Raw genomic sequence first — 23,666 nt, forward strand, 5'->3', positions numbered from 1 at the left:
AACAATCCATACAATAATAGACAAAAAAAAAGTAAATAATCATCCGACTAATACCCCACATTAACAGTCTGTTCCAAAGGACAAAATACCTAACAACATACTAATATACTAGTGTTAACCCTCCGTTCCATGGAAAATATAAACAAATCCGTACAAACTAATCAAAAACCATGTCGTCCTCCGGGTAAGCTGGTGGTAATGCTGGTGGGGAGGCTGGTCCGGTTGGCGCCAAAGGAGGTCTCGGCATGGACGTACGCTTGGGATGGTTTGCCCCTCAAGCCGTCCTCCGCATAAAATGCAACAATGGTTAGAGAGTCGAATCTGTGAACAGTGTTTAGTACCCCTGTTCTGTCGCAGGGGCCGGAAATAGACATCCTTCCGTTAAAGTCGACTCCGCTCCTCCGTGGGTTTCTAAAGAGGCTGCGCAGCCGATCGATCGCTACTTCCCACCCAGGAAGACACCGATTGACATCAAGTAGACACACCTACAACCAAATTAAATCAATAATCACACAGAAAATGTAAAATTGGTGAGAAAATCGTTCTTACCCAGGATTCTAGAGCGGCAGGAGCAGCTTGTTTAGAGGTAAAACAACCCATGAGAGAAGAGAATGACGCAGAGAAGCGCGAGAAGAAATTATGAGAGGAATCGGCGCTGCACTTTAGGGTTGAGAAGAAACTATGAGAGGAAACGGGCGCTGCAACTTTAGGTTTCGATACATAACCGGCCTATGAGTATTACTACCTTAATATCTCTACGTGGTTTCGATACATAACCGGCCTATGAGTATTACTACGTGGTTCGGCCGCTGCCTTCAACATCCAACAATCCATACAATAATAGACAAAAAAAAAGTAAATAATCATCCGACTAATACCCCACATTAACAGTCTGTTCCAAAGGACAAAAGACCTAACAACATACTAATATACTAGTGTTAACCCTCCGTTCCATGGAAAATATAAACAAGTCCGTACAAACTAATCACAAACCATGTCGTCCTCCGGGTAAGCTGGTGGTAATGCTGGTGGGGAGGCTGGTCCGGTTGGCGCCAAAGGAGGTCTCGGCATGGACGTACGCTTGGGATGGTTTGCCCCTCATAGGATGTGTTCGCTTTGTTAGAAATGCCAAGAAATGACTCCAATTCTGTCCATTTACAGCGTTCGGTTTACAATGTATAATTCATGCGAGCCCTTGAAATTAGCAAGGGCCCGCCACTGTTCATCAGAAAAGTGCACAATTCATTTCTTGGGCAATAGGTGGTTTATGAATCTGGGAGTGCGGCTGACACCAAGAATTGAAGACAAGATTACAATTTTACCCCCATCGTTTTCATTTCCCCCAATTTCAGTCATCACATTCAATTTAAGCCACCAAAATCGAAGACCAGAAAGTTCAGTCTTCACTTTCCAATTTCCGCCGGCGGAGCATATTACTTGAAGCAACAACAAGTTTCATCCAATTTGCGGAGAGTGAGATCGAGATGGAAGGGAGTGGGAGACTGACGATGGAGCGGAGGTGAGACCAGTTGCGGCGAGCGATGATGCAAGAGATGAGAGAGAGACCAAATAGAAGAGGGAGAGGAGATGAGTCGAACAGAACTGAGGACGACGGTGAGCAGGGGCAGCTCTGAGGAGACGGGCGTGGATGAAATTGAAGGCGATGGGGTGACTGATGGACTCTATGTCGGTGTTGATGATCAAAGCTACCGTGGCAAACGCTTTTCCGCAACAGAGTGATAAGAATTCCGGCGATCAGCTGGCAAAAGCGAAAGCTGGAGATGTGGGGATCCGGACGAGTTCGTCGATGAAGAGATCGGCTTCGTGTAGCAGCAAAGTGTTTCGTGTTGCAGCAAATTTGGGTAGCATCTTCACCTCTTCTAATGGCTGCCATTATTTTGCAGAGAGGAAACATTTGAGGTGTTTTTGGTCTTTTTAGACAATACTTTACATGGCCATATTTCCACCTCTTCCCCAAATCAGCTACACTGAACGGAAGAAATAAAACAAGGATGGTGGGCCCTCTTGACCCAATTCTTGACCAGTTTTATTTCTTGGCCTAATCAAATATTAGTAACCGATCACATCCCTAGTCTATTTAAGTCAATACATCCATAATTAATTAGTGCTAAATAGAGACAAGATTCTGTGACATTCAAATCAATGGTAACTCACACGTAGTAAGTATTAATTATTATATATACATACAATAACCCTTCACCTCTTGTACGAATTCAATTTAGTAGCAACCGCAAGAAATCGGTAAACGTCTTTTACTTCCTCAACTTTGTTTTTTTTTATAAAAAGGCTAATTAAGCTATAAAATTTTATATGAATTCAAATTTGATTTTCATGTTTTGTTCTGAATCAGGGATTAATTAATATGTTGGGAGGTTTTTGTAGAGCGTTGTGCTCAACACCTATGCAAATTAAAGAAGAAGAATATGTGGTAAGTAATCGATACACACACACACTGAATTAAATTAAACCCTTATTTCTAATTGATTTGTTGTTAGAGCATCTCCAGTGGTCGGCTAGCCACCGGCTAGCCGATTCGTCGCGCTAGCCGGTCGGCTAGCCGAACCATTGGGGCCGGCGAGCGGCAAATCGGCTAGACGATCGGCTAGGGCTGGCCGATCGGGGGGCGCTGGCCGATGCGCTGGCCGATCGGCTAGCCGCCATTGTGGCGGCCCGATCGGCTAGCGATCGGCCAGCGCCTATTTTCGTTTTTTTTTTTTTTTTTTTTTTTTAAAAACCTATATAAACGCGATTTTAGTTTCATTTTCATTTGCACCACTTGTTTTAACGAGTTTTCTATCTCTCTAACTTTCTGTACAAGAGCATCATCGAGCGATGGATCACAACAACGAGTCCAGTCCAGTGACGAGTGGATCTCAGACTCCCACGACACCTGTGGGATCTGGATTGGGGCAGATGGGCCCGGGGTGGAACGTCCCTTGGCCGCAGATGATGGGGATGATGGGCGGTGCGCCGGGGGGGGTGCAGGGGGGTATGCCGTGGGTGATGCCGGGCGGGGGACAGGGGAGCGGTGGGCAGTCAGCGCCCGGGTGGGGGGGTATGCCCTAGATGCAGCAGATGCTGCTACAGCAGCAGATGATGCTCCAGCAGCAGATGATGGGGCTGCAGGGGGGGATGCAGCACGGTATGCATCCCGGGATGCAGGGGGGGATGCTGGGAGGGGACACGGTATATCGTCCCTCCCTCGATTTTTTGACGGCTGCGTCTCACACGTCGTCCCCGGTGGAGACGCAGTTCACTGGGAATGAGACTTTCTCATTACAGGAGTTGGGGATCGATCTCGTGGATCCGGCTACCCCCGTTCCAGCGCGTCGGCCCGCGCCGCAGAAGAAGGGGAAGGCCAAGGCGGCCGGCGAGTCGTCGCAGCCCGCCGCTGACGACACCCCCACACGGAGGAAGTGGACGGAGGACGAGTACGTCGGGGTGGCCAAGGGGTGGTTGGAGGTGTGTGACGATCCGCTGGTGTCGAACGAGCAGCGGGTCGTCAACATGTGGGCGAAGATCAGAGCTTCCTATAGGCAGCACTGCCCGCACGGGAAGGACTTTAGCAATGAGGAGGTCCGGAAGGGGTGGGGGCGCATCAGGGCCGCGGTTGGCCGTTTTGCGAATTTGTACGCCAACGCCCTCCGTCAGCTTGGTAGTGGCCAGAACGAGGACGACGCCCGGAGGATAGCCGAGGGTCAGTTCCCCCTGACGGGGACGTATAAGGAGTTCACCTTCTGGGAGTGCTTCTTGTTGCTGAAGGACTCCGAGAAGTTCCGGGCGGGGTGCGAAGCCGGGTGGCAAAAGAAGCAGAGGCTGAACTATTCCGGCGACTACAGCGGCAGCAGCGCCGGATCCCACGACCTCCCCCCGGATGCTCAGGAGCGTCCATCCCCTCCTTCGTTTACCGGTCGCCCTCGCCCGGTTGGACAAAGGCGGGCGAAACGGGCTGCGAGGGGAGGATCTCCCCTATCGCCCCGTGAGGTCTCATCCGCCCTCCCCCCCGCCCCACTCGAGTACGCTCTCCATTCGCGTAACCATACGCGGGATCAGATGTTCAAGGTCTTGCAGGAGTGGAGGGCCGCCACTGACCCCACGGAGAAGATGTTTCTGAAGGAGTTGCTCGATAGCATACGGGCTGATTTGGCACTCGCCAGGGAGCGGTTGGGGGGTACCGACGTGGACTCGGATACCACGGGTGGCGGCAGCGGCGGCGATGACAGCGGCGACGGCGATGACGGCGGCGACGACGACGAGGAGTAGATAGTAGCGGGGCTCGTGTGCGGAAGCCCCTTTTTTTTTACAAAAATTCATGTAATTTTTTTTTTTGAAACTTTGTACTTTTTTTTGAATGAAATGAATTAATTTCCCGTATATGTGTCGTAAATTGAATTCCGTAATTTAATCGTAATTTTAATTCCGTAAATGCAGTATTTTTTGAATTATTTTTTTGCGGCTGGCCTATGGCTGGGCTATGACTGGCCTAAATCTGATGTGGCAGGAGGATTTTGTAGTGCTGCTAACGTGGCAGGGGAGGGAATGGTTGGGCTATGGCTGGTCTATGCACCACTGGAGATGCTCTTAAGCGTTGTACCGTACAAGTGGATGCTGACAAACAAGGGAATAGGCATGTAGTGGAACTGCTCAGGTTTTGCCAAGGTAGTGTTTTTTGTACATCAAATTAATTACTATAATAGTACTATTTTTAATACATATCTACATGAACATATATGTGTGTGTATAGTTGGGGAGTTCCAAATGGACCAGAATGGAAAGGTGGAAATAAGTACAATTACTGATAAAAAAAAACTGTCGAGGGTGATAAAGAAATCCAAGATGATGAAGCTTATAGAGATGGAGTGCTCCAACAAGGATGAAGCTCCAAACTATTATGTCAACCAAAATCATTGCGTCATAGATATACCTACAACGGAAGATACCATCAGAGATTTACTATTTACTATTCCATAATAGTGGAGTTATTTTGCCATTTTGGTATGTTTTATAGCAGTGGAGTAATTTCCGTTTTGTTAGATTATCTCATACTATCTCGACTCCTATGGAACGAAGGGAGTACTTCTTTAGTTAGATTATTTTCTTATTTTTGTTATTTTACCTTTTTGAAAACAACGTTGCCTTTGAATACCTTTTTATGACTTATTCAATTAAGAAATAACAAACCCTTTATTTTATTTTGTCTTTTTTACTTTTCACTCACGTGTAATATATGAAAAATGAAATTAGACAAACTAATCGTAAAATTTGTCGTGAGAAAATTCAAAATAAAGTATTGTCATCAAAATTTTCAAGTTTATGTGACCATGCCACTTGTAGGCAATAATCACTTTATAACCTTCTGAGCAATTTTTTCAAAAAAAATTTATCAAAACAAAAACTACACTCTCCATTAGCGAATATCCTAAAAATGAGCAATTTTTAATAAAAAAATCAAAACACAAATTAGGGTTAATATAAAAATTTAACATGTATCCTAAAATTCTATTTTTGTACGGAGTACTAAGTTTTTTATTTTAATCTTAAAATAAATAGAAATAGCGAAAGAAATATCAATATATATCTAAACCTTACAATATTTTTTCAAATATTCTTTTTTTTTTGGTGAGCCTTTCATACTTGTTTTCTTCTCAAGCACGAAAAATAAGATTCATCAAATATAAAAATAAAATTATTACTTTCTTAAACTTTGTTCCAAAATTATTAGTATCTTATCAAATAAAATCTCTTCGTTTTCATATTTGCGATTCTTATTTCCTTATGGGCAAATGTGAGTAACATGTCATGAGGGATCTCTAATTATTTAGTTTCCTAAATTACAAATATTATTATAATAATAGTCTTACTTGATTTGATTTATATTTTGTTATTATATATTCCGTCATCCAATTATGATTATAATTGTCCTTATAATATTAGGAAATTTTGGTCCGCTGCCCACGATCCGTCATCATATCAAGTCATCATGCCACTTCGTATCTCATATTGCTTGGAACCATATGCCGAATTGCTTGCATATGTATTGCAGATTGCATGTTACTTATTGTCACGTTGTCACTTTAAGAATGATGTCACCCTAACGCACCTCTGTATGTATATTTATATATGTAATGGTTGTTTTGAAAATTAATTATAGGTTCTTGAACGCAATGGTGGTACCTTTGAGCAAACTCCTTCTCCGTTTCCCAACATGAAATGTCTCAAGGTGATGGGAGTACGTCACAGAGTTATCACAGTGTATCAAGGAGTAATGAAGTATTTGAGGGGGTCTTTGTATTGTGAGGTGGAGTTTTCACCTGGGTTGGATGTTGTTGAACAGGTTTCCAATGAAGACAAAAACAACTATAAAAAAAAAATTGCGGACTCTGAAGACATGAATTTACATAAACAATTATTTTTACTATCTCGAAAATATTAATTTGTCGCTCATTTTTCAGCTCGTACTTCTTTCAGAGCACAACAACCCCTAACTTCTTTTCAGCTCGTACTTCTTGAGCACGTTCAATACAAACAATTAGCTAGACAAAAACCCCTAACTTCCAAATCATGTGTATTTAGGGGGTGTTCGGTTGGCAAGACTAAAACTCATGATTAAATATGTATCATGTTTGGTTTATAAGATTGACCCCCACAACTTTATCCTAGATGGATAGTCTCATGATTATTAGTCATAGTCTCCCCCCTCCAACTAAAATAATCCCACAACTTAATCCTAGATGAATAGTCTTTTGATAATTAGTCATGACAACCGAACACCATCTTAGCATATATCTAAGCAAAGACAAGACAATAAAAACACGAATTTAATTTCAAATTCCCTCGTGGCCAACACTTTCATAACTCCCAAAAGAAATTCTTGCAAACTTAAATATTAGAGCAAACTAGAGTCGGTAAAATCGGGCTTGTTTGATTGGACCTTTTCTTTTTCCCTTCTTTATAGTTATATTGTTCTAATTTTTTGTTGCCTATACTACAAATATGATTAGAAAAATAATATTATTTGAAACTCATATTTTTGTTTTTATGTATGTGTATAACCTATTTCTATGTATAAATTTCTTCTTTGGACGTCACTTTTTATTTATTTTTGGTGAGATTTCATTAGATTTTTTTATATTCAGATATTCGTATCTGTATCACTCTATATGTATAATATTATGGTAAGAAATGTAAGAAATAAGGAATAAAGAATAAAATTAGAATCTCCTAAACTTTCTATCGGTTTCCTTCCAAAAACGTTATTACAATTTTCCTAAATTACAAACATTATTAGAATAGTAAATATCTATATATACATACAATAACCCTTCACCTCTTGTACGAATTCAATTCATAAATTTCCTAAACTTTCGGTTTCTTTCAATTCTCTCTCACAATGAGGGCTATTCAGAGCGCCACCCTCTCCATCCTCCACGACGCCACCGGCCGACGCCGTCGTCTGCCACTCTGGTTCAGGTATCTTTATCTTTATTCAACTATATTTTAATACTATATGAGGATAAATTAATACTATATGGAATGGAATAATTACTTATTAGAATTTTTGTTAAAAATCAGTCAATCAAAATATGTTTTTTTTGGAGGAAGACCGAATCAGCCAATTCCATGCTAATTTATTTTATTAAACGTTGTCTTTTACAGTTATATATTGTAATTAACATATACTCCCTCCGTCTCGCTTTAGGAGTCCCGGTTTGACTTAGGCACATGTTTTAAGAAAAAGATGTTTGAGTGTGTAATAAATAAATATTGTAGTGGATATTGAGACCCATTTTTAATTGATTGTCCAATAAATAAGTGTTGTAGTAGATGTTGGACCCACTTTTAACACTTTTTTATTAGTTGTAGTGGATGTTGGGACCCACTTTTAACACTTTGTAGGCATTTTTTATTAATTTATCTCAACCGAGACTCCTGAAGCGAGACGCCCAAAATTGATCAACCGGGACCCTAAAGCGGGACGGAGGGAGTAGTACGTAGTTTTAGTTTAATTACTCAATAAAAAAATAATTTTAATTAGATTACTACAGTAGTATATTTCTTATTCCCACGTGTTCTTTCTGTGCAAATATTTTCCATGCTTTTTCCTTTTGTATTTTTATTTCTCATTCACTCCGTTTTCCTAATTTGATAAATTTTATTTGTATCAGAGCAATGGAGAAAGACCGAATGAGCCAACTCCCCGATCATATTCTTCTCCTCATCCTCGGCAAAATCGACACATCTGAAGCTGTTAAAACCACCATTCTCTCCCATAGATGGAAGAATCTGTGGTGTCACCTCCCGAGCCTCCGCTTCCACCTCAGCTTCGCTACCGCGGAAGCCGTCCACGACTTCCAACTCTCGCCACTCGACGCTGACAAGGAATTCGTGGAGAAATGCGAGCTCTACGCCATCAATCAGGGCTTCCAATCCCTCCACCTCCACGCGCCCACCGGCCTCAAACTGAGGCTTCCCGCAGCGTTTCTCACCTGCGAGACGCTGCAGGAGCTCGACCTCAGGAACCCGTTCGGCTCGGTCAAACTAGCCGGACGCTTATCCTTGCCAAATCTGAAAACCTTCCATCTCGAAACCCTTTTGGTCTTCGACGACGATGACGTCAGCAAGGAGCCCTTTTCCGGTCTCCCCGAGCTCAAGAAGCTTACTCTTGTCAAGTATTCAAGGGATGGCCTTGTTATAAAGGCTCCAAAGCTTCGAGTTCTTGATATCATCGATGTCCCTAATGTGGAAGAGATTTCTGCTCCGTTGCTTGCCTCGTTTATATACCGTGGTAATAAGGCTTGGAAATGTGAAAAGGTGGATCTCCCGGTGTTGGAACAAGTCTACGTACACATTTATGATAATCGTTATTGTGTCAATCATAACGACTTTTATACGATGTGGGGTCAATTTGGGAATGTCACCAGATGTGAATTCTTTTTGGGAACTCGCAATGTACCTAACTCCCTCCCCATACTACACTATAATGGCCCCTTTGAGCTTGAGGTGAAGAAAGGAGATAGCCTATTACGCTCACTGTTTGGGTTTAGGGTTTAAGGTTTACGGTTTAGGGTTAAGGCAGTAATACACATTTTGGAATCAGCATATTATATCTTTTTTTGGAATCAGGCAGTTTTACACATTTTGTGGACAGATTTAGTTGCATTGGAATCCGCATATTTTATCATTTTTATTTGATTTAATGCTTATGGGTTATATTTAGGGGTTTTTTTATTTTTAATGCTTATAACATTACTGTTTGAGTTATATACAAATGAGTAGTATATTTTTATTTTTCTCAGCATAAAATACGAAAAAGACAAACATTTAGCTAGGCAAAAGAGTTCAATTGTTAATTAAATTCAACCATACATACCAAATCCAAATCAATCATTGTTAAATTCAGCTAATACACCAAGCAAATATACCGAAATAATAATGCAAATCAATAAACATTAGATAAACCTCAGTCAATTTATGTGTGCAAATCCATATCTTCTAGGCCAACCTTGTGTGTCTCCGCAGAAGCTTCTGCGTCTCCCTCATCAAAATCTACAATAAGATTATAATAAATTTCAATTATTGGGGCGGACCTACGTGGAGACATGGGGGTCCTTGCTGCGAATTTGAGTGATATTTTTTAGTTGAAAATAAATATAGTAAGTATTTCTCAATTATTTCGGCGCTTCCAATATTACGGTATGCAACCACTATTAACAACAATTTGGACCCCCCACTATCCATACATAAGTTAGGTGGTCATGTTTTTATAGGATCGATAAATTGTCGACCAGCCCGGTTCGACTGGATCGGGTGGGCTAGCTTGCCCGTGTGACACCTCTAATATCGATGTGTGCAGAAACTTATTCCCACTTGCTCGGCTTTTCTATAAAGTCTTGTATACACATAATTCCTTGACATAATAAATCATAGTATAGAAATTTTAAGTCTCTTACCACACTTTTGTTCTTGAAACTCCCACTTTTTTGTTTATCATTTGTCCGTGTCTCACTCTTTTGTTGATCGTTTTATTTAAATGTACATCGTAATTAAAATTTATTTGAAAAATTATATATGCGCTACTATCAACTTCAATAATCAATATATATGAATATTGAAAATGGTACATAGAATATGGTATAAAACGTGGGAGACTTATCTTATTGGAAAGTTTAGTTAATTTATAATTTGGCTATAATATATTTAGGTTTGATTTTAATATTTGAATGGGTTTCAAAAACTTTGGTCGATTCAGTTGAGGCCCATTATTATACCAATTGTTGTAATGTTATTATATATGACTAGCCACTATATGGAGTAAATAAAATTAGTACTCTAATGGAGTATATTTTATCAGAAATAAAATTTTAATATTACTCCATTTGTTATTTTCCATATGTATGAGTGTGACTAGACCATAATATCTCTAATCTATTTAAGTCAATCCATCCATATTTAATTAGGGCTTGTATGATTGGACTTTTCTTTTCCCTTCTTTATGATTACAATAATAATTGTACTTGAAACTCATATTTTTGCTATTGTGTATGTGTATAACCTAATCCTATGTATAAATTTCTTCTTCGGACGTCACTTTGTTATATTTTTTGGTAGGATTTCATTTGATTTTTTTTTTCATATATTTGTATCTCAATCACTCTATATGTATAATATTATGGTAAGAAATAATGAATAAAAATAAAATTATAATCTCCTAAACTTTCTATCGGTTTCCTTTCATAAACGTTATTATACAATTTTCCTAAATTACAAACATTATTAGAATAATAAATTTCTAGGGTTTTCACATTGAGCCCAATTTGAACATAAATTAAAGGTCCAAACCTGCAACATGTATTTCCAACATAAATGACATTTATGTTTGATGAAAATAACAAAAAAAATACTATATACTATTGTTAAATATTCAAATAAGTAAGAATTAATTTTCATTGCGATTCTTATTAATTTCCTTATGGGAAAATATAACTACAATAATGAAATATCAGGGCCTATAATTATTTTGTTGCCTAAACTACCGATAATACTAGTATTAGAATAAAAATCTTATTTGACTTGATTTATTTATTATATATAGAGAGGGTTGTGAATTGTGATCACCCATTTATAAATTTCCTAAACTTTCGGTTTCTTAGGGCAATTCAATCCGCCACCGGCCGCCGCCGTCTGCCACTCCGGTTCAGGTATCTTTATTATATGTGGAATGGAAGCATTATTAAAGTTTTAGTTAAAAGTATATAAATCAATCAATATATGCTACAATTAAAGTTTTTTTAGTCTTCCCCGGCGTTAAACAATGAAGGAAGACCGAATCAGCCAATTCCATGAGAGTAATTTGTTTTACTAAACGTTGTTTTTTAGTTTAATTAATCAATAAAAAAATGTGTACATGGGCTAAACTTGATACTCTCTTTACTCCAATTCCACGTTAATAGAGTAATTTCTTTATTAACCCAAGGAGTGTGGTCGAGTGGCATGGGATGTCCTGTCCATCCTTAACTAAATGGTCAGGGGATCGATCCATGCCTTTGGGTATGGAGCAACTTTGAGGTGCCTACAAATCAGCGCGGGGACTGGATCCGCCGGTGTAATTACCCAAAAAAAAGTCATTTCTTTATTAGAAAGTTTCAAGTTAATTGAGTTATTTCTATTTTTGGCAAAAAGTAATTATTTTCTCTTATCTCTCTTACTTTATTCACATCCACTTAATACATTATTCTTAAACTTCATGCCGAAAAGAAGTGTATCTATTAACAATTTAACATCAAATAGATGCACTTAAACTTGGTGTCTAAAAGAAATGCATTTATTAGCATTGAAAAGAAATGCATCTATTAACCAGAAACGGAGGGAGTATTAATAATTTTAATGAGATCATTGTGTACTTCCCATGCTTTTCTTTTTGTATTTTTATTCCTATTTTGATAAATATAGAATGATTATTTAATCTGATCCTAGTATGTCGTCTTTGCTCCATGTATCAGTAAATTAATTTCAATGGAGGAAGACAGAATCAGCAAACTCTCTGATGATATTCTTCTACTCATCCTCGATAAAATCAACACATTTGAAGCCGTTAAAACCACCATTCTCTCCCACAGATGGAAAAACCTGTGGCGTCTCCTCCCCAGCTTCCGCTTCCACCTCAACTTCGCCACCACCGGAACTTTTTCTCCTCGCCGCTGTCAGCTAGTCCCCCAATTGCTCGCTCACCGCGACGCCGCAGCCGCCGTCCACGACTTCCACCTCTCATGTCGCGACACCTGTCCCTACGAAGTCGACACGGAATTCGTGGAGGCGTGCGTGCTCTACGCCATCAATCATCGCGTTCAGTCCCTCCGCCTCCACTGGCCCACCAATGGCAGACTCAGGCTTCCCGCAGCGTTTCTCACCTGCGAGACGCTGCGGGAGCTCGAGCTCAGGCGGTTATGCAGACCTGCAAAACTGCCTGGGCGCTTATCTTTACCCAATTTGAAAACCTTTCATCTCGAAACCCTTTTGGTATTCGACGATGATGACGTCAGCGTGGAGCCCTTTTCCGGCCTCCCCGAGCTCGAGAAGCTTACTCTGGTCAACTATCCGGTCTACGGCCTTGTTATAAAGGCTCCAAAGCTTCGAGTTCTTGAAATCACTGATATCTCTAAAGTGGAGGAGATTTCTGCTCCGTTTGTTACCACGCTTATATACCATGGTGATAAGGCTTGGAAATGTAAAAAGGTGAATCTCCCGATGTTGGAACAAGTCTACGTGCACATTGATGATCATCGTTATTGTGTCAATCATAACGACATTGTAAGGATGTCTAATCAATTAGGGAATGCCACCCAAATGTAAATTTGCTGTGGGAGTAATAAAGTAGTTATTTGATGAGGACTCTCTTGTGATTATGAAAAATATTTTCTGTCCGCCGTTAGGAGTTAGGTGAAGGCGGGACCCCATTATCATTTTATTTCCGTCTTTTACTTTTCACGCATGCGCAATATACTATGAAAAACAAAATCAGACAAACTACACGTAAAATTTGTCGTGATATAAAAAAAGAAAGTATTGTCATCAATTATCACTTTATAACTTTCTGAGCAATTATTTTTAAAAAATTATCAAAACAAAAACTACACTCTCTATTAGCGAATATCCTAAAAATCATAGTACATAGTAATTTTTTTTGAGCGATTTTAAAAAGTAAAATCAAAACATAAATTAGGGTCAATATAAAAATTTAACAAAAATTTTTGTACTAACTTTTTTTTTAAAAATTTTAATCTTAAAATAAATAAATAGCGAAAGAAATATCAATATATGCGTAAACCTTACAATATTTTTTCAAAATGTTTTTTTTTGGTGAGCCTATCATACTTATTTTCTTCTCAGCCACGAAAAATAAGATTCATCAAATATAAAAATAAAATTATTACTCTCCTAAACGTTGTTCCAAAGTTATTAATATCTTATCAAATCTCTCTCAAAATCCATTCTCTACTTTTTTGGTAAAAAAAAATCCATTCTTTGTTATATGTCACTCTTCTTTACTACAATTTAATATTCGTTTTTCATATTTGCGATTCTTATTTCCTGAATTACAAATATTATTATAATAATTGTCCTTATATTATTAGGAAATTTAGGGCTTTACTGAAAAACCTTTACTATATATTATTGTTCTAAAGCTTGTGTTTGTTTCATGTTCAACGTTAGAGAATGGAGGAAGACCTCATAAGCCAACTACCTACCTCGAGCTCAGGTTCCCCGCAGCGTTTTTCTCCTGCAAGACGCTGCGGGAGCTCGAGCTCAGGGATTTGAGAACCCCATTTAAAGTACCTGGACGCTTATCTTTGCCAAATTTGAAAACCTTTCATCTTGAAACCCGTCTGGTCTTCGAGGATGATGACATCAGCATGGAGCCCTTTTCCGGCCTCCCGGAGCTGGAGAAGCTTACTCTCATCAAGTATTTTTTTTGGGATGGCCTTGTTATAAAGGCTCCAAAGCTTCGAGTTCTTGAGATCATCGATTGTTATGAAGTTAAACAGGTTTCTGCTCCGTTGCTTACCTCGTTTAGATACGATAATTGTAAGGCCTGGGAATGTGCAAAGGTGGATCTCTCAATGTTGGAACAAGTCTATTTAGACATTCGGAGCAATAGATACACTTCAAGTAAAAACTTTGTCAGGATGCTTCACCAGTTTCAGAATGCCTCCACAGTTATATTGACTTCCAACACTCTCAAGGTACCTTTTCTGTCTCTTTTCATGCTAATGCCTCTATGTTGCTAATTACATGTATGTGTATATGTGTGTGTAAGGTAATGGTTGTTTGAAACTGATAGGTTCTTGAACGCAATGGTGGTCCCTTTGAGCAAACTACTCCACCCCCGTTTCCCAACATGAAATGCCTCAAGGTTTTGAAAAGCGTAATAGAACTCGCAGAGCGTCCGAGGGATTAATCAACTATTTGAAAGGGACTTTGTGTTGCGAGGTGGAACTTTCTCCTCGTGTGTTTGTTGTTGAACAGACTTGTGACGAAGACGAAGTAGAAGATAACTACAAAAACTATGGCTACACATATTCTTATTATGATGATAGCGATTAAGACATTATCAACTTCTATTGAAAACATTTATCACTTGTTTTTATGACTTAAGTATTCCCTTAAGAAATAACAAACCCCTTATTTTTTATTTCCATCTTTTACTTTTCACACACGTGCAATATATGAAAAACAAAATTAGTACAATATATGAAAAACGAAATTAGACAAACTAAACGTAAAATTTGTCGTGAGAAAATTCAAAAAAAAAAAAAGTATTGTCATCAAAATTTTCACGTTTATGTGACCATGAGTAATGGTTGCCACTTGTAGGCAATAATCACTTTATAACTTTCTGAGCAATTTTTTCAAAAACAATTTATCAAAACAAAAAACTACTCTCTCCATTAGCGAATAGCCTAAAAATGAGCAATTTTTAATAATAAAATCAAAACACAAATTAGGGTTAATATAAAAGTTTAACAAATATCCTAAAATTCTAACTTTTTGTTAACTTTTTTTATTTTAATTGTAAAATAAATAGAAATAGCGAAAGAAATATCAATTAATATATGCTAAACCTTACAATATTTTATCAAAACGTTTTTTTTTTGGTGAGCCTTTCATACTTGTTTTCTTCTCAACCACGAAAAAGAAGATTCATCAAATATAAAAATAAAATTATTATTTTCCTAAACTTTATTCCAAAATTATTACTCCTAGTATCTTATCAAATCTCTCTCAAAATCCATTCTCTATTTTTTGGTAAAAAAATCCGTCTTTCGTTATTTCCTGAATTACAAATATTATTATAATAATAGTCTTACTTGATTTGATTTATATTTTGTTATTATATATTCCGTCATCCAATTAATATTAGGAAATTTAGGGCCGCGCCGCCCCTCCACGATCGGTCCCTCCTCCTGCCCTCACCATTATAAGGTTAATTATATGTACTATTATATCATAGTCTGCCACTTTGCTTATAAGGTTAATTATATGTACTATTATTGAGAATGTTTGGGATTGTTTTTATCTAAACCTATATTTTACAGAAAAAGTTTTACTATTATTTTTTTTTGTTTGACCACAGGTGTTCCGAACTGCATTTGGCGGAATCGGATTAATCCTGGTCGACAGGGCTTGCGGATTCAGGCCGAAAGTCTTCCAGTGGTGGTGGGGTTTGAACTCGTGACCTTAAGGTCACCACAGCTCTGCGCTGCCAACTGCACTACAGCCCGTTGGTAAAACCTTTACTATTATTGTTCTATAGTTTGGGACGACGGAAACACCTCAGAGAATGGAGGAAGACTTAATAAGCCAACTCCCTGATGATATTCTTCTTCTCATCCTCGATAAAATGAACATATATGAAGCCTTTCAAACCACTTTTCTCTCCAAAAGATGGAATAACCTATGGCGTTCCCTCCCCCGCCTCCACTTCCACCTCAACTCCCCACCTTTATATGTCTTCACCTACAATGTTTCTGACCTCCTCTCCCACCGCGACGACGCGGCCCCCGTCCACGACTTCCACCTCTCATTCGACCCCTACTACTCTAGAGTAGTTGACGGAGAATTCGTGAAGAAATGCGTGGCCTACGCCATCAATCATGGCGTTCAATCCCTCCGCCTCGACGCCCCCACCTACCTCGAACTCCCCGCAGCGTTTTTATCCTGCAAGACGCTGCGGGAGCTCGAGCTCAGGAATTTGGAAGCCCCGGTTAAAGTACCTGGACGCTTATCTTTACCGAATTTGAAAACCCTTCTTATTCAAACCACCTCTTTGGCCTTCGATGATGATGACGTCCGCAAGGAGCCCTTCTCCGGCCTCCCCAAGCTGGAGAAGCTTACTCTCGACAAATATTCGCGGTATGGCCTTGTTATAAAGGCTCCAAAGCTTCGAGTTCTTAAAATCATCAATTATGATGCTGTCGAAGAGATTTCTGCTCCGTTGCTTACCTCGTTTAGATACGATAATTATATAGCTTGGGAATGTGCAAAGGTGGATCTCCCAATATTGGAACAAGTCTATTTAGACATTCAAAGCACTAGATACTCTTCAAATCAGATTGATAAAAACTTTGTTAGGATGCTTCACCAATTTCGGAATGCCGCCACAATTTCATTGACTTCCAACACTCTCAAGGTACCTTTTCTGTCTCTTTTAATGCTAATGCTAGTATGTTGCCAATTACATGTATGTGTATATGTGTGTGTAAGGTAATGGTTGTTTGAAACTGATAGGTTCTTGAACACAATGGTGGTCCCTTTGAGCAAACTACTCCACACCCGTTTCCCAACATGAAACGCCTCAAGGTTGTGAAAAGGCGTAACGGAATGCGCAGGGTGTCTAAGGGAGTAATCAACTATTTGAGGGGGACTTTGTGTTGCGAGGTGGAACTTTCTCGTCATGTGTTTGTTGTTGAACAGACTTGTTACGAAGACGAAGAAGACTACAAAAAATATGGCTACGCATATTCTTATTGTGATGATAGCGATTAATTAAGACATACTCAACTCGTATCGAAAACATTTACCATTCGTTTTTCACCTCGTCCTTCGTTTATTATCTTCATCGTCGTCCATTGAATTTTAGAGCACAATAATTGTCCGTTACCTCGGTTGTGAAGTCAGCCAAACAGATAAAGGAGGATCAAGAGAGCTATGGAAATTATGGTCTTCATGTTTTTATATGAATATTATAGCACAATACTTCACTAATTTAAGTCCCAACCCTTCAATTTCTTACAATTGGTAGTATTTATTTGTCTAATGATTTTGGACAATTTGTATGATAAGGATTTAAAAGCCCATATAACACCAAATTTAACATTGAAAAAAGACAATACAACATTAAAAGGCTCCTTATATTAATCAAACATTAACTCAAGTGATCACATACTATATGTTATGGCTGATAAAGGTCTTGTTGTCTTCAAATTTTACCGAAATATTATAGCCCAAATCAAGAAACCTACCGAAACAAGAAAAAGAATTTTAAAATGTGGCAATGGAAACTTTTCCTAAACTTTCCTATCTGCGATTCTTATTTCCTTATGCAAAATATGATTACAAAAGCATCTTAAATTGTCTTATTTCCTTAATTATGGGGAAATTAATATATATGATTACAATACTTTGTTGCCTAAATTACAAATTGTCTTTGCTACTCCAACTATATAATCTCGTCCCATATTAATAAACTTACGTTCCTATTATCATACTCCTATTTTATAGGACTGAAGTATTATAATTTTTCAAAACTTTCTCTGTCGATTTCTTTCAAATCTCTCTCTAATTAGCCAATTCTCAATGGAGGAAGACAAAATCAGCCAACTCCCTGATGATATTCTTCTCCTCATCCTCGATAAAATCGACATATTTGAAGCTGTTAAAACCACCATTCTCTCCCATAGATGGAAGAACCTATGGCATCACCTCCCCCGCCTCCACTTCCACCTCTCACCACCTTTTTATTTCCTCCCCTACATTATTTCCTCCCTCCTCTCCCACCGCGGCGACGCGGCCCCCGTCCACGACTTCCACCTCTCATTCCACGACACCTACATAGTTGACATAGAATTCGTGGAGGAATGCGTGCTCTACGCCATCAATCACGGCGTTCAATCCCTCCGCCTCCACGCCCCCACCTACCCCGAACTCAGGTTCCCCGCAGTGTTTTTCTCCTGCAAGACGCTGCGGGAACTCGAGCTCAGGAATTTGAGAAACCCGGTTAGAGTGCCTGGACGCTTATCTTTACCAAATTTGAAAACCTGTCACCTTCAAACTTCTTTGGACTTCGATGATGTTGACGCCGGGATGGAGCCCTTTTCCGGCCTCCCGAAGCTGGAGAAGCTTACTCTCATCAAGTATTTTTGGGATGGCCTTGTTATAAAGGCTCCAAAGCTTCGAGTTCTTGAAATCATCGATTGTTATGGAGTGAAAGAGATTTGTGCTCCGTTGCTTACCTCGTTTAGATACGACTATGCTGTGGCTTGGGAATGTGCAAAGGTGGATCTCCCAATGTTGGAACAAGTCTATTTAGACATTAAGAGAACTAGATACGTTTACAATGATGTACTACACAACAAGTTTGTTAGGATGTTTCACCAATTTCAGAATGCCACCACTGTTTCATTGACTTCCAACACTCTCAAGGTTCCTTTTTCTCTCTCTCTCTCTCTCTCTCTCCTCGTACTAATAGTATATATATGTGCGTGTAAGTGTAAGGTAATGGTTGTTTGAAACTGATAGGTTCTTGATACGCAATGTGGTCCCTTTGAGCGAACTACTCCACACCCGTTTCCCAACATGAAATGCCTCAAGGTTATAAAAAGACGTTATGGAATTTACAGAGTGTCTAAGGGAGTAATCAACTATTTGATGGGGACTTTGTGTTGTGAGCTGGAACTTTCTCCTCGAGTGCTTGTTGTTGAACAAACTTGTGACAAAGAAGAATTTAACTACGAAAAATATGGATGCTCATCTTCTTATTATGATGATAGCGAGTAATTAAGGCATAATCAACTTGTATCCGAAACATTTATCGCTCATTTTTCACCTCGTCCTTCGTTTATTTTCTGAACTCACTTCTGTCCCATCATTCCAATTCTTTAAATCTGCAAACCGAAACGAACCATTATGGGACATACAATACATTACGGACGCATGATCATTACACAACACACATATTATTACACATAGATAACTATCCATTACCTCGTCCCCTCCAGGATAAGAACGTGGTAGGAAAATCAAATGTCAGATAAGATGATCAGAAAATCCCAACACAGATTAGCTTCATAGCAAATTCTTGAAAACTATATAGGAAAAACACAGAAATTTTATATAGAAGGCCAAATGAATCAGTAAAAAAGTTCAACCATATTGAGCGCTCTCTTATATCAAGACTGAAGATAAATTAAAGTAGGAGACCAAAGCCTAAATGAATTCAACGACATCCCATCCAACTAATAGTTGGAGGTTTTGAGTCATCACATGAGTAAATGAGAACTCTTCCGAAAAGTTAAGTAAGATCAAAGTGCTAGCATTTGGTGTATGCTCCAACGCATTTGAATTTCACCAACATATAAGTGACCATCATGGTAAAATGCGACCAGATTATCACTATCACAAGTTTGTATCTCATTGATACCATTTGAGCAAACAACGCAGTTCCCTCATAAAGTTTGAGCTGAAGGGCATACCAAGTCTACCACAGCAGGCTCAATACTGTTGGAATTTCTCCAATACCTTCTGCAATCTTCAGTAGACCCTTGCAAGAACGAAGCACTAGGAACTTCAGTTCAATATATGTATGCGAATCCAAATCATCTAGACCAACCGCAGCCTCTACAATAAGGATACTACAAATTTCAGTCATTGGTTTTGATAAAACAAGCTAGAATATAATGCATGCAGATAATGAGAGGAAAGGGAGTTCCATGTTCGGTTTCAGCTTTGTTGACAATATACATGCCAGTCAACAATGTGTCTATGATATCCAAAATTAGATAAACATAGAATTCTAAATCCTAGTCATGTTCACATATGTGTTAGTGTTACATAAGAATTAGTTTTTTCCAAGGCTACATAGAACTCTAAGCTCATCTATAATAGGAGACACAGACACAAAGATCATAATTTCCATAGCTCTATTGATCCTCAGCTATCTCCCCAAGACTTGCAAATCATTATGATGCCACACAAGATTGATTTCAAAATTTATTCAAGTATGTGTGCAAATCTAAATCCAACCAAGGGAAAAACAAAGGCTACGGATAGAATCTCAGTTCAATTTATAGGTGCAAATCCAAATCTTTTAGGCCAACCTTGAATGTCTCCACAAAAGCTTACGCTGCCTCCACAGCTGCAGCTGCCGCTGCCATTGCCACCTCGTAATCTACAATAACATTATATAAATTTCAATTATTGGTGATGGACAAATAAGCTAGAATATGATACGCATTCACATCGTTTCCAGGTAGGGGATTAATTTAGACAAGTTATTTGTACATCTTAAATGCTAGTCATGTTCGTATATGTGTTACATAAGAATTCGTATTAATTAAACAAGGATAGGTAGAAGCTCTAACCTCTAAATTTTCATAAGAGGGGAAACGGACATGAAGATCATAATTTCCATAGCTCCGCTGATCCTCATATATCTTCTTTGCTGATTCCACAAGAGACTCATTACTGAAATCCACTTCAATCAATTCCAGTGTGGGTATATTTCCTATAACTTCTGGGATCTCCCTTAAATCCGGACAAAAACGAAGCATTAGCCACTTGAGTTTCGGAAAGTGGCTGCTCTCAGTTATCCAGTGCTGGAGACCTGATCTCTCAATTAGCAAATATCTCAGCTGAGGATATTCTCCATCAGCTGTTTCCCATGTTTCACCAAAGGTTTGATCTATTAGCTTCAACACTTGCAGATTAGGCAATGAACCAATAATACTCATATCTTCCCAAGGAAATTTGCCACCCTGCAAGGTTAACTTCTTAAGTGTCCTGGGTAAAGCAAATAGGTTGTACCCCATCCAAGAAAAACCGCAAAGCCCGTATAGTTCCAACTTTTGAAGTTGATGCAGATGTTTGAGAAGATGGAGGTTACACCTTTGATCCATTCGGTACACAAGACCCAATCTTTTGACATTTGGAATCATTTCCAAGATCTTTTCAGTCCATACAAAATCTTTTATGTAGGTAAGAGTTTGGATATTTTCCAAAGGAAGGTTTGATCCATAGGGGGGATGAGGTAGGATACAAGGAATATAGAAAATAAGATGCCTTAATTGAGGCATCCTCCAAATCTCCAATGGCAGAGAGGAATAAGTATTGGTTGACCAATCTCTTTTCCTTCTAAAAATGGTTTGAAGCCTATTAAAAGTTGGAACCATGTCAGGAGTTGGACGAATGATTAAGGTTTGAAGATTCACAAGATTAGATATGGCTGAGGGAATACTAAAAGGACAGATTAAAGTAAAATATCTTAAATGAAACAATTCAAATACTTGGGACGAGAGCTCTTCAGAAGTTTCGCTCAAAGCGTCCAATATCCTAAGCGATCTACAGCGTCTTAGAAAGGCTGCCAACCTAGAGCGACTCTGGAATTGGAAGCATAACATGGTATGGATGGTTGGACACCAAATGTCATCAAAATGAGAAAGGCACAAACTGATGCGTCGCTCATTTATCATGCTATATGGAACAACTCTATCATCGATAACACGAAGAAACTCCTCATTGTGGGCTTTCCTTATGCACAAGTCTCGTACGATATCATGGAGGCTGCAATGCTTGATTTTCCCATCACTCTTTTTACTAGTCACAATTACAAGATTTCTCTTGACTAGATCTTCCAAACAATCCTCTGCCTCCTCTTCCATGCTTTTATTGCATTTGTTTTGATGCTTTAAGAAGCCCTCTGCTAACCATAATCTAATAAGCGTTGAAGCACGAATGCTTTCATCTTCTGGAAACATTGCCATAAACAGAAAACACGGCCTCAACTTATGAGACAAGTGAGTGTAACTCAAAGATAGTATCCCCTCCAACTCTTGACCAACAATGGGATTTATTACATTTTTGGAAACTTCCTCCCAAGAAGATGGATTCTTATTAACTTCGGAAAGGAATCCAGCAACCAGGACAACAGCAAGGGGTAGTCCCCCACAACTTCTTGCAATCTTTTTCCCTACATCCTCCAATTCAGGTGGGCAATTGCTGTCTCCAAACACCTTTCCCTTAAGCAAATTCCAACTTTGAGAATCATTCATGAAGCTCATCTCATGAGGAGCACTTCTCGAATCAGGATAAACGGCTAGATCCGCTAGCCTTGTGGTTAACATGATTCGACTTCCATTATCATCATCTGGAAACACATTCCTTACATCATCCCAAACATTTGTGCTCCATACATCATCCATTACCACAAGATACCTCCTACCCTTCATGTTTTTGTACACTTTCTCTGTCATTATTGAAACATCATCCATCTCTAATCTAGACAAGTGTTCTTCTATCAATTTCATCGAATCTACAAGCCCTAAAAGAACTTTTTGTGCACTGTAATCTTGCGATATTGTAAGCCAAACACGAATATCAAAATGATACATGATAACTAAATCGTCATAAACAGTTCTAGCCAGAGTGGTCTTACCGATTCCACCCATCCCCAAAATGGGCACAACTTCGAGTTTTGATGAGAGCCCACAAAGCCGATCCTTTATCACCATCACATCTTCATTCAAACCAATCACCACACCGTTTCCAGTAGCTGCAACTCTTGATGCTGCTGATGATGAGAGAGAAAGATATGAGTAAGCATGTCGCTCGTCCATCACATCTCCAGCAATTAAACAGAATTTTTCCATTACATTTTTTAGCTGCTCTTCAAAATTCAAGCTTGATGGCATTTCCTCCCCTCCATAAAATGACTGCCTCCACATAAATTCTTCGATGATATCTTCAATTTTATGAGCAACGTCCCTCAGCTTGGCTTCCCAACGGTTGGATCTCTCTGGATAATCTTCGAGGAAAGTAAGCAAGATGATAGCATACTCGTGGATGGATGTAATGTTTTCTTTTGCATTGGTAGAAAAGTTTGTTATGGCATGATTTGTATCAAGATTTGTAGTTTGAGCAAGGGAAGCAAGAGCTGCATAAGCTGCCATACTCAGCGATTTCAGAGAGAGAGAGAGAGAGAGAGATAGGGAGGGAATCGGTGACTTTTCTGAGTTTTTGAACAATAGGTAGGAAATCGGTGACTTTTCTGAGTTTTTGAAAAACAGGAGCTGATTCTCTCTCTCTCTCTTGAACATTACAATAAATTAATGCAAGTAAGATAGGCTAATGGCTTAGTTGAGGGGACAGAGTCAAAGTAGGATACAGAGTCAGATTACTCATGTTTTTAAATATATTTATCTTTAAATTCTCAATAATTGAGGGGGCCTACATGCATTAGTATATTGGAGTAATATATACTCCATCTGTATATGCATAGACCATAGTATTTGTCATAATTAAACAGTATGCGAAAAGTGAAAACTGACATGGGATTCCTTGTCAACAAGAAACTAAAGAAATCTGCAGCCCAATTG

The 23,666-nt window shown here is 39.0% G+C and overlaps 3 protein-coding genes across 8 annotated transcripts; 2 read left to right on the forward strand and 1 right to left on the reverse strand.

Moving 5' to 3' along the window:
* The first annotated feature begins 8,190 nt into the window (after nucleotides 1-8,190).
* Nucleotides 8,191-9,072, forward strand: LOC148929846 (F-box/FBD/LRR-repeat protein At1g80470-like). The gene has a single exon (XM_089068568.1). The coding sequence runs from the start codon at nucleotides 8,191-8,193 to the stop codon at nucleotides 9,070-9,072; it is 882 nt and encodes a 293-aa protein (XP_088924694.1).
* Nucleotides 9,073-17,874: 8,802 nt separating this feature from the next.
* LOC148929847 (F-box/FBD/LRR-repeat protein At3g51530-like) lies at nucleotides 17,875-19,074 on the forward strand. The gene is made up of 2 exons (XM_089068573.1): nucleotides 17,875-18,720; nucleotides 18,817-19,074. The coding sequence occupies exons 1-2, from the start codon at nucleotides 17,875-17,877 to the stop codon at nucleotides 19,072-19,074; spliced, it is 1,104 nt and encodes a 367-aa protein (XP_088924699.1).
* Nucleotides 18,587-23,461, reverse strand: LOC148929848 (putative late blight resistance protein homolog R1B-14). 6 transcript variants are annotated; one of them, XM_089068638.1, is made up of 5 exons: nucleotides 22,944-23,083; nucleotides 20,658-22,861; nucleotides 20,394-20,464; nucleotides 19,282-19,914; nucleotides 18,587-19,181 (listed from the first exon to the last, which is right to left on the reverse strand). In XM_089068638.1, the coding sequence occupies exons 2-4, from the start codon at nucleotides 22,800-22,802 to the stop codon at nucleotides 19,893-19,895; spliced, it is 2,238 nt and encodes a 745-aa protein (XP_088924764.1). In that variant the 5' UTR covers nucleotides 22,803-22,861; nucleotides 22,944-23,083; the 3' UTR covers nucleotides 18,587-19,181; nucleotides 19,282-19,892. The 6 variants fall into 6 exon arrangements, with proteins under 6 accessions (XP_088924764.1, XP_088924765.1, XP_088924763.1 ...); XM_089068639.1 differs by having other exon boundaries at nucleotides 20,658-22,858; nucleotides 22,944-23,079; XM_089068637.1 differs by having other exon boundaries at nucleotides 19,770-19,837; nucleotides 20,658-23,461.
* Nucleotides 23,462-23,666: the final 205 nt, after the last annotated feature.

Source organism: Salvia hispanica, chromosome 3 (genome assembly GCF_029641045.1).
Source record: "Salvia hispanica isolate PSC_SH4W2 chromosome 3, Shi_PSC_v1, whole genome shotgun sequence".
Lineage (NCBI taxonomy): Eukaryota > Viridiplantae > Streptophyta > Magnoliopsida > Lamiales > Lamiaceae > Salvia > Salvia hispanica.

Bases quoted from the DNA above. Each gene is read 5' to 3' on its own strand.
- LOC148929846 (XM_089068568.1), top strand. From the start codon at position 8,191: ATGGAGAAAGACCGAATGAGCCAACTCCCCGATCATATTCTTCTCCTC.
- LOC148929847 (XM_089068573.1), top strand. From the start codon at position 17,875: ATGGAGGAAGACAAAATCAGCCAACTCCCTGATGATATTCTTCTCCTC. The intron at 18,721-18,816 runs GTTCCTTTTTCT...TGAAACTGATAG, and splicing joins TGACTTCCAACACTCTCAAG to GTTCTTGATACGCAATGTGG.
- LOC148929848 (XM_089068635.1), bottom strand. From the start codon at position 23,387: ATGTTCAAGAGAGAGAGAGAGAATCAGCTCCTGTTTTTCAAAAACTCA. The intron at 20,465-20,657 runs GTTAGAGCTTCT...ATGTTATTGTAG, and splicing joins CCTCTTATGAAAATTTAGAG to ATTACGAGGTGGCAATGGCA. The intron at 19,915-20,393 runs GTTGGCCTAAAA...TCCTTATTGTAG, and splicing joins CTTTTGTGGAGACATTCAAG to AGGCTGCGGTTGGTCTAGAT.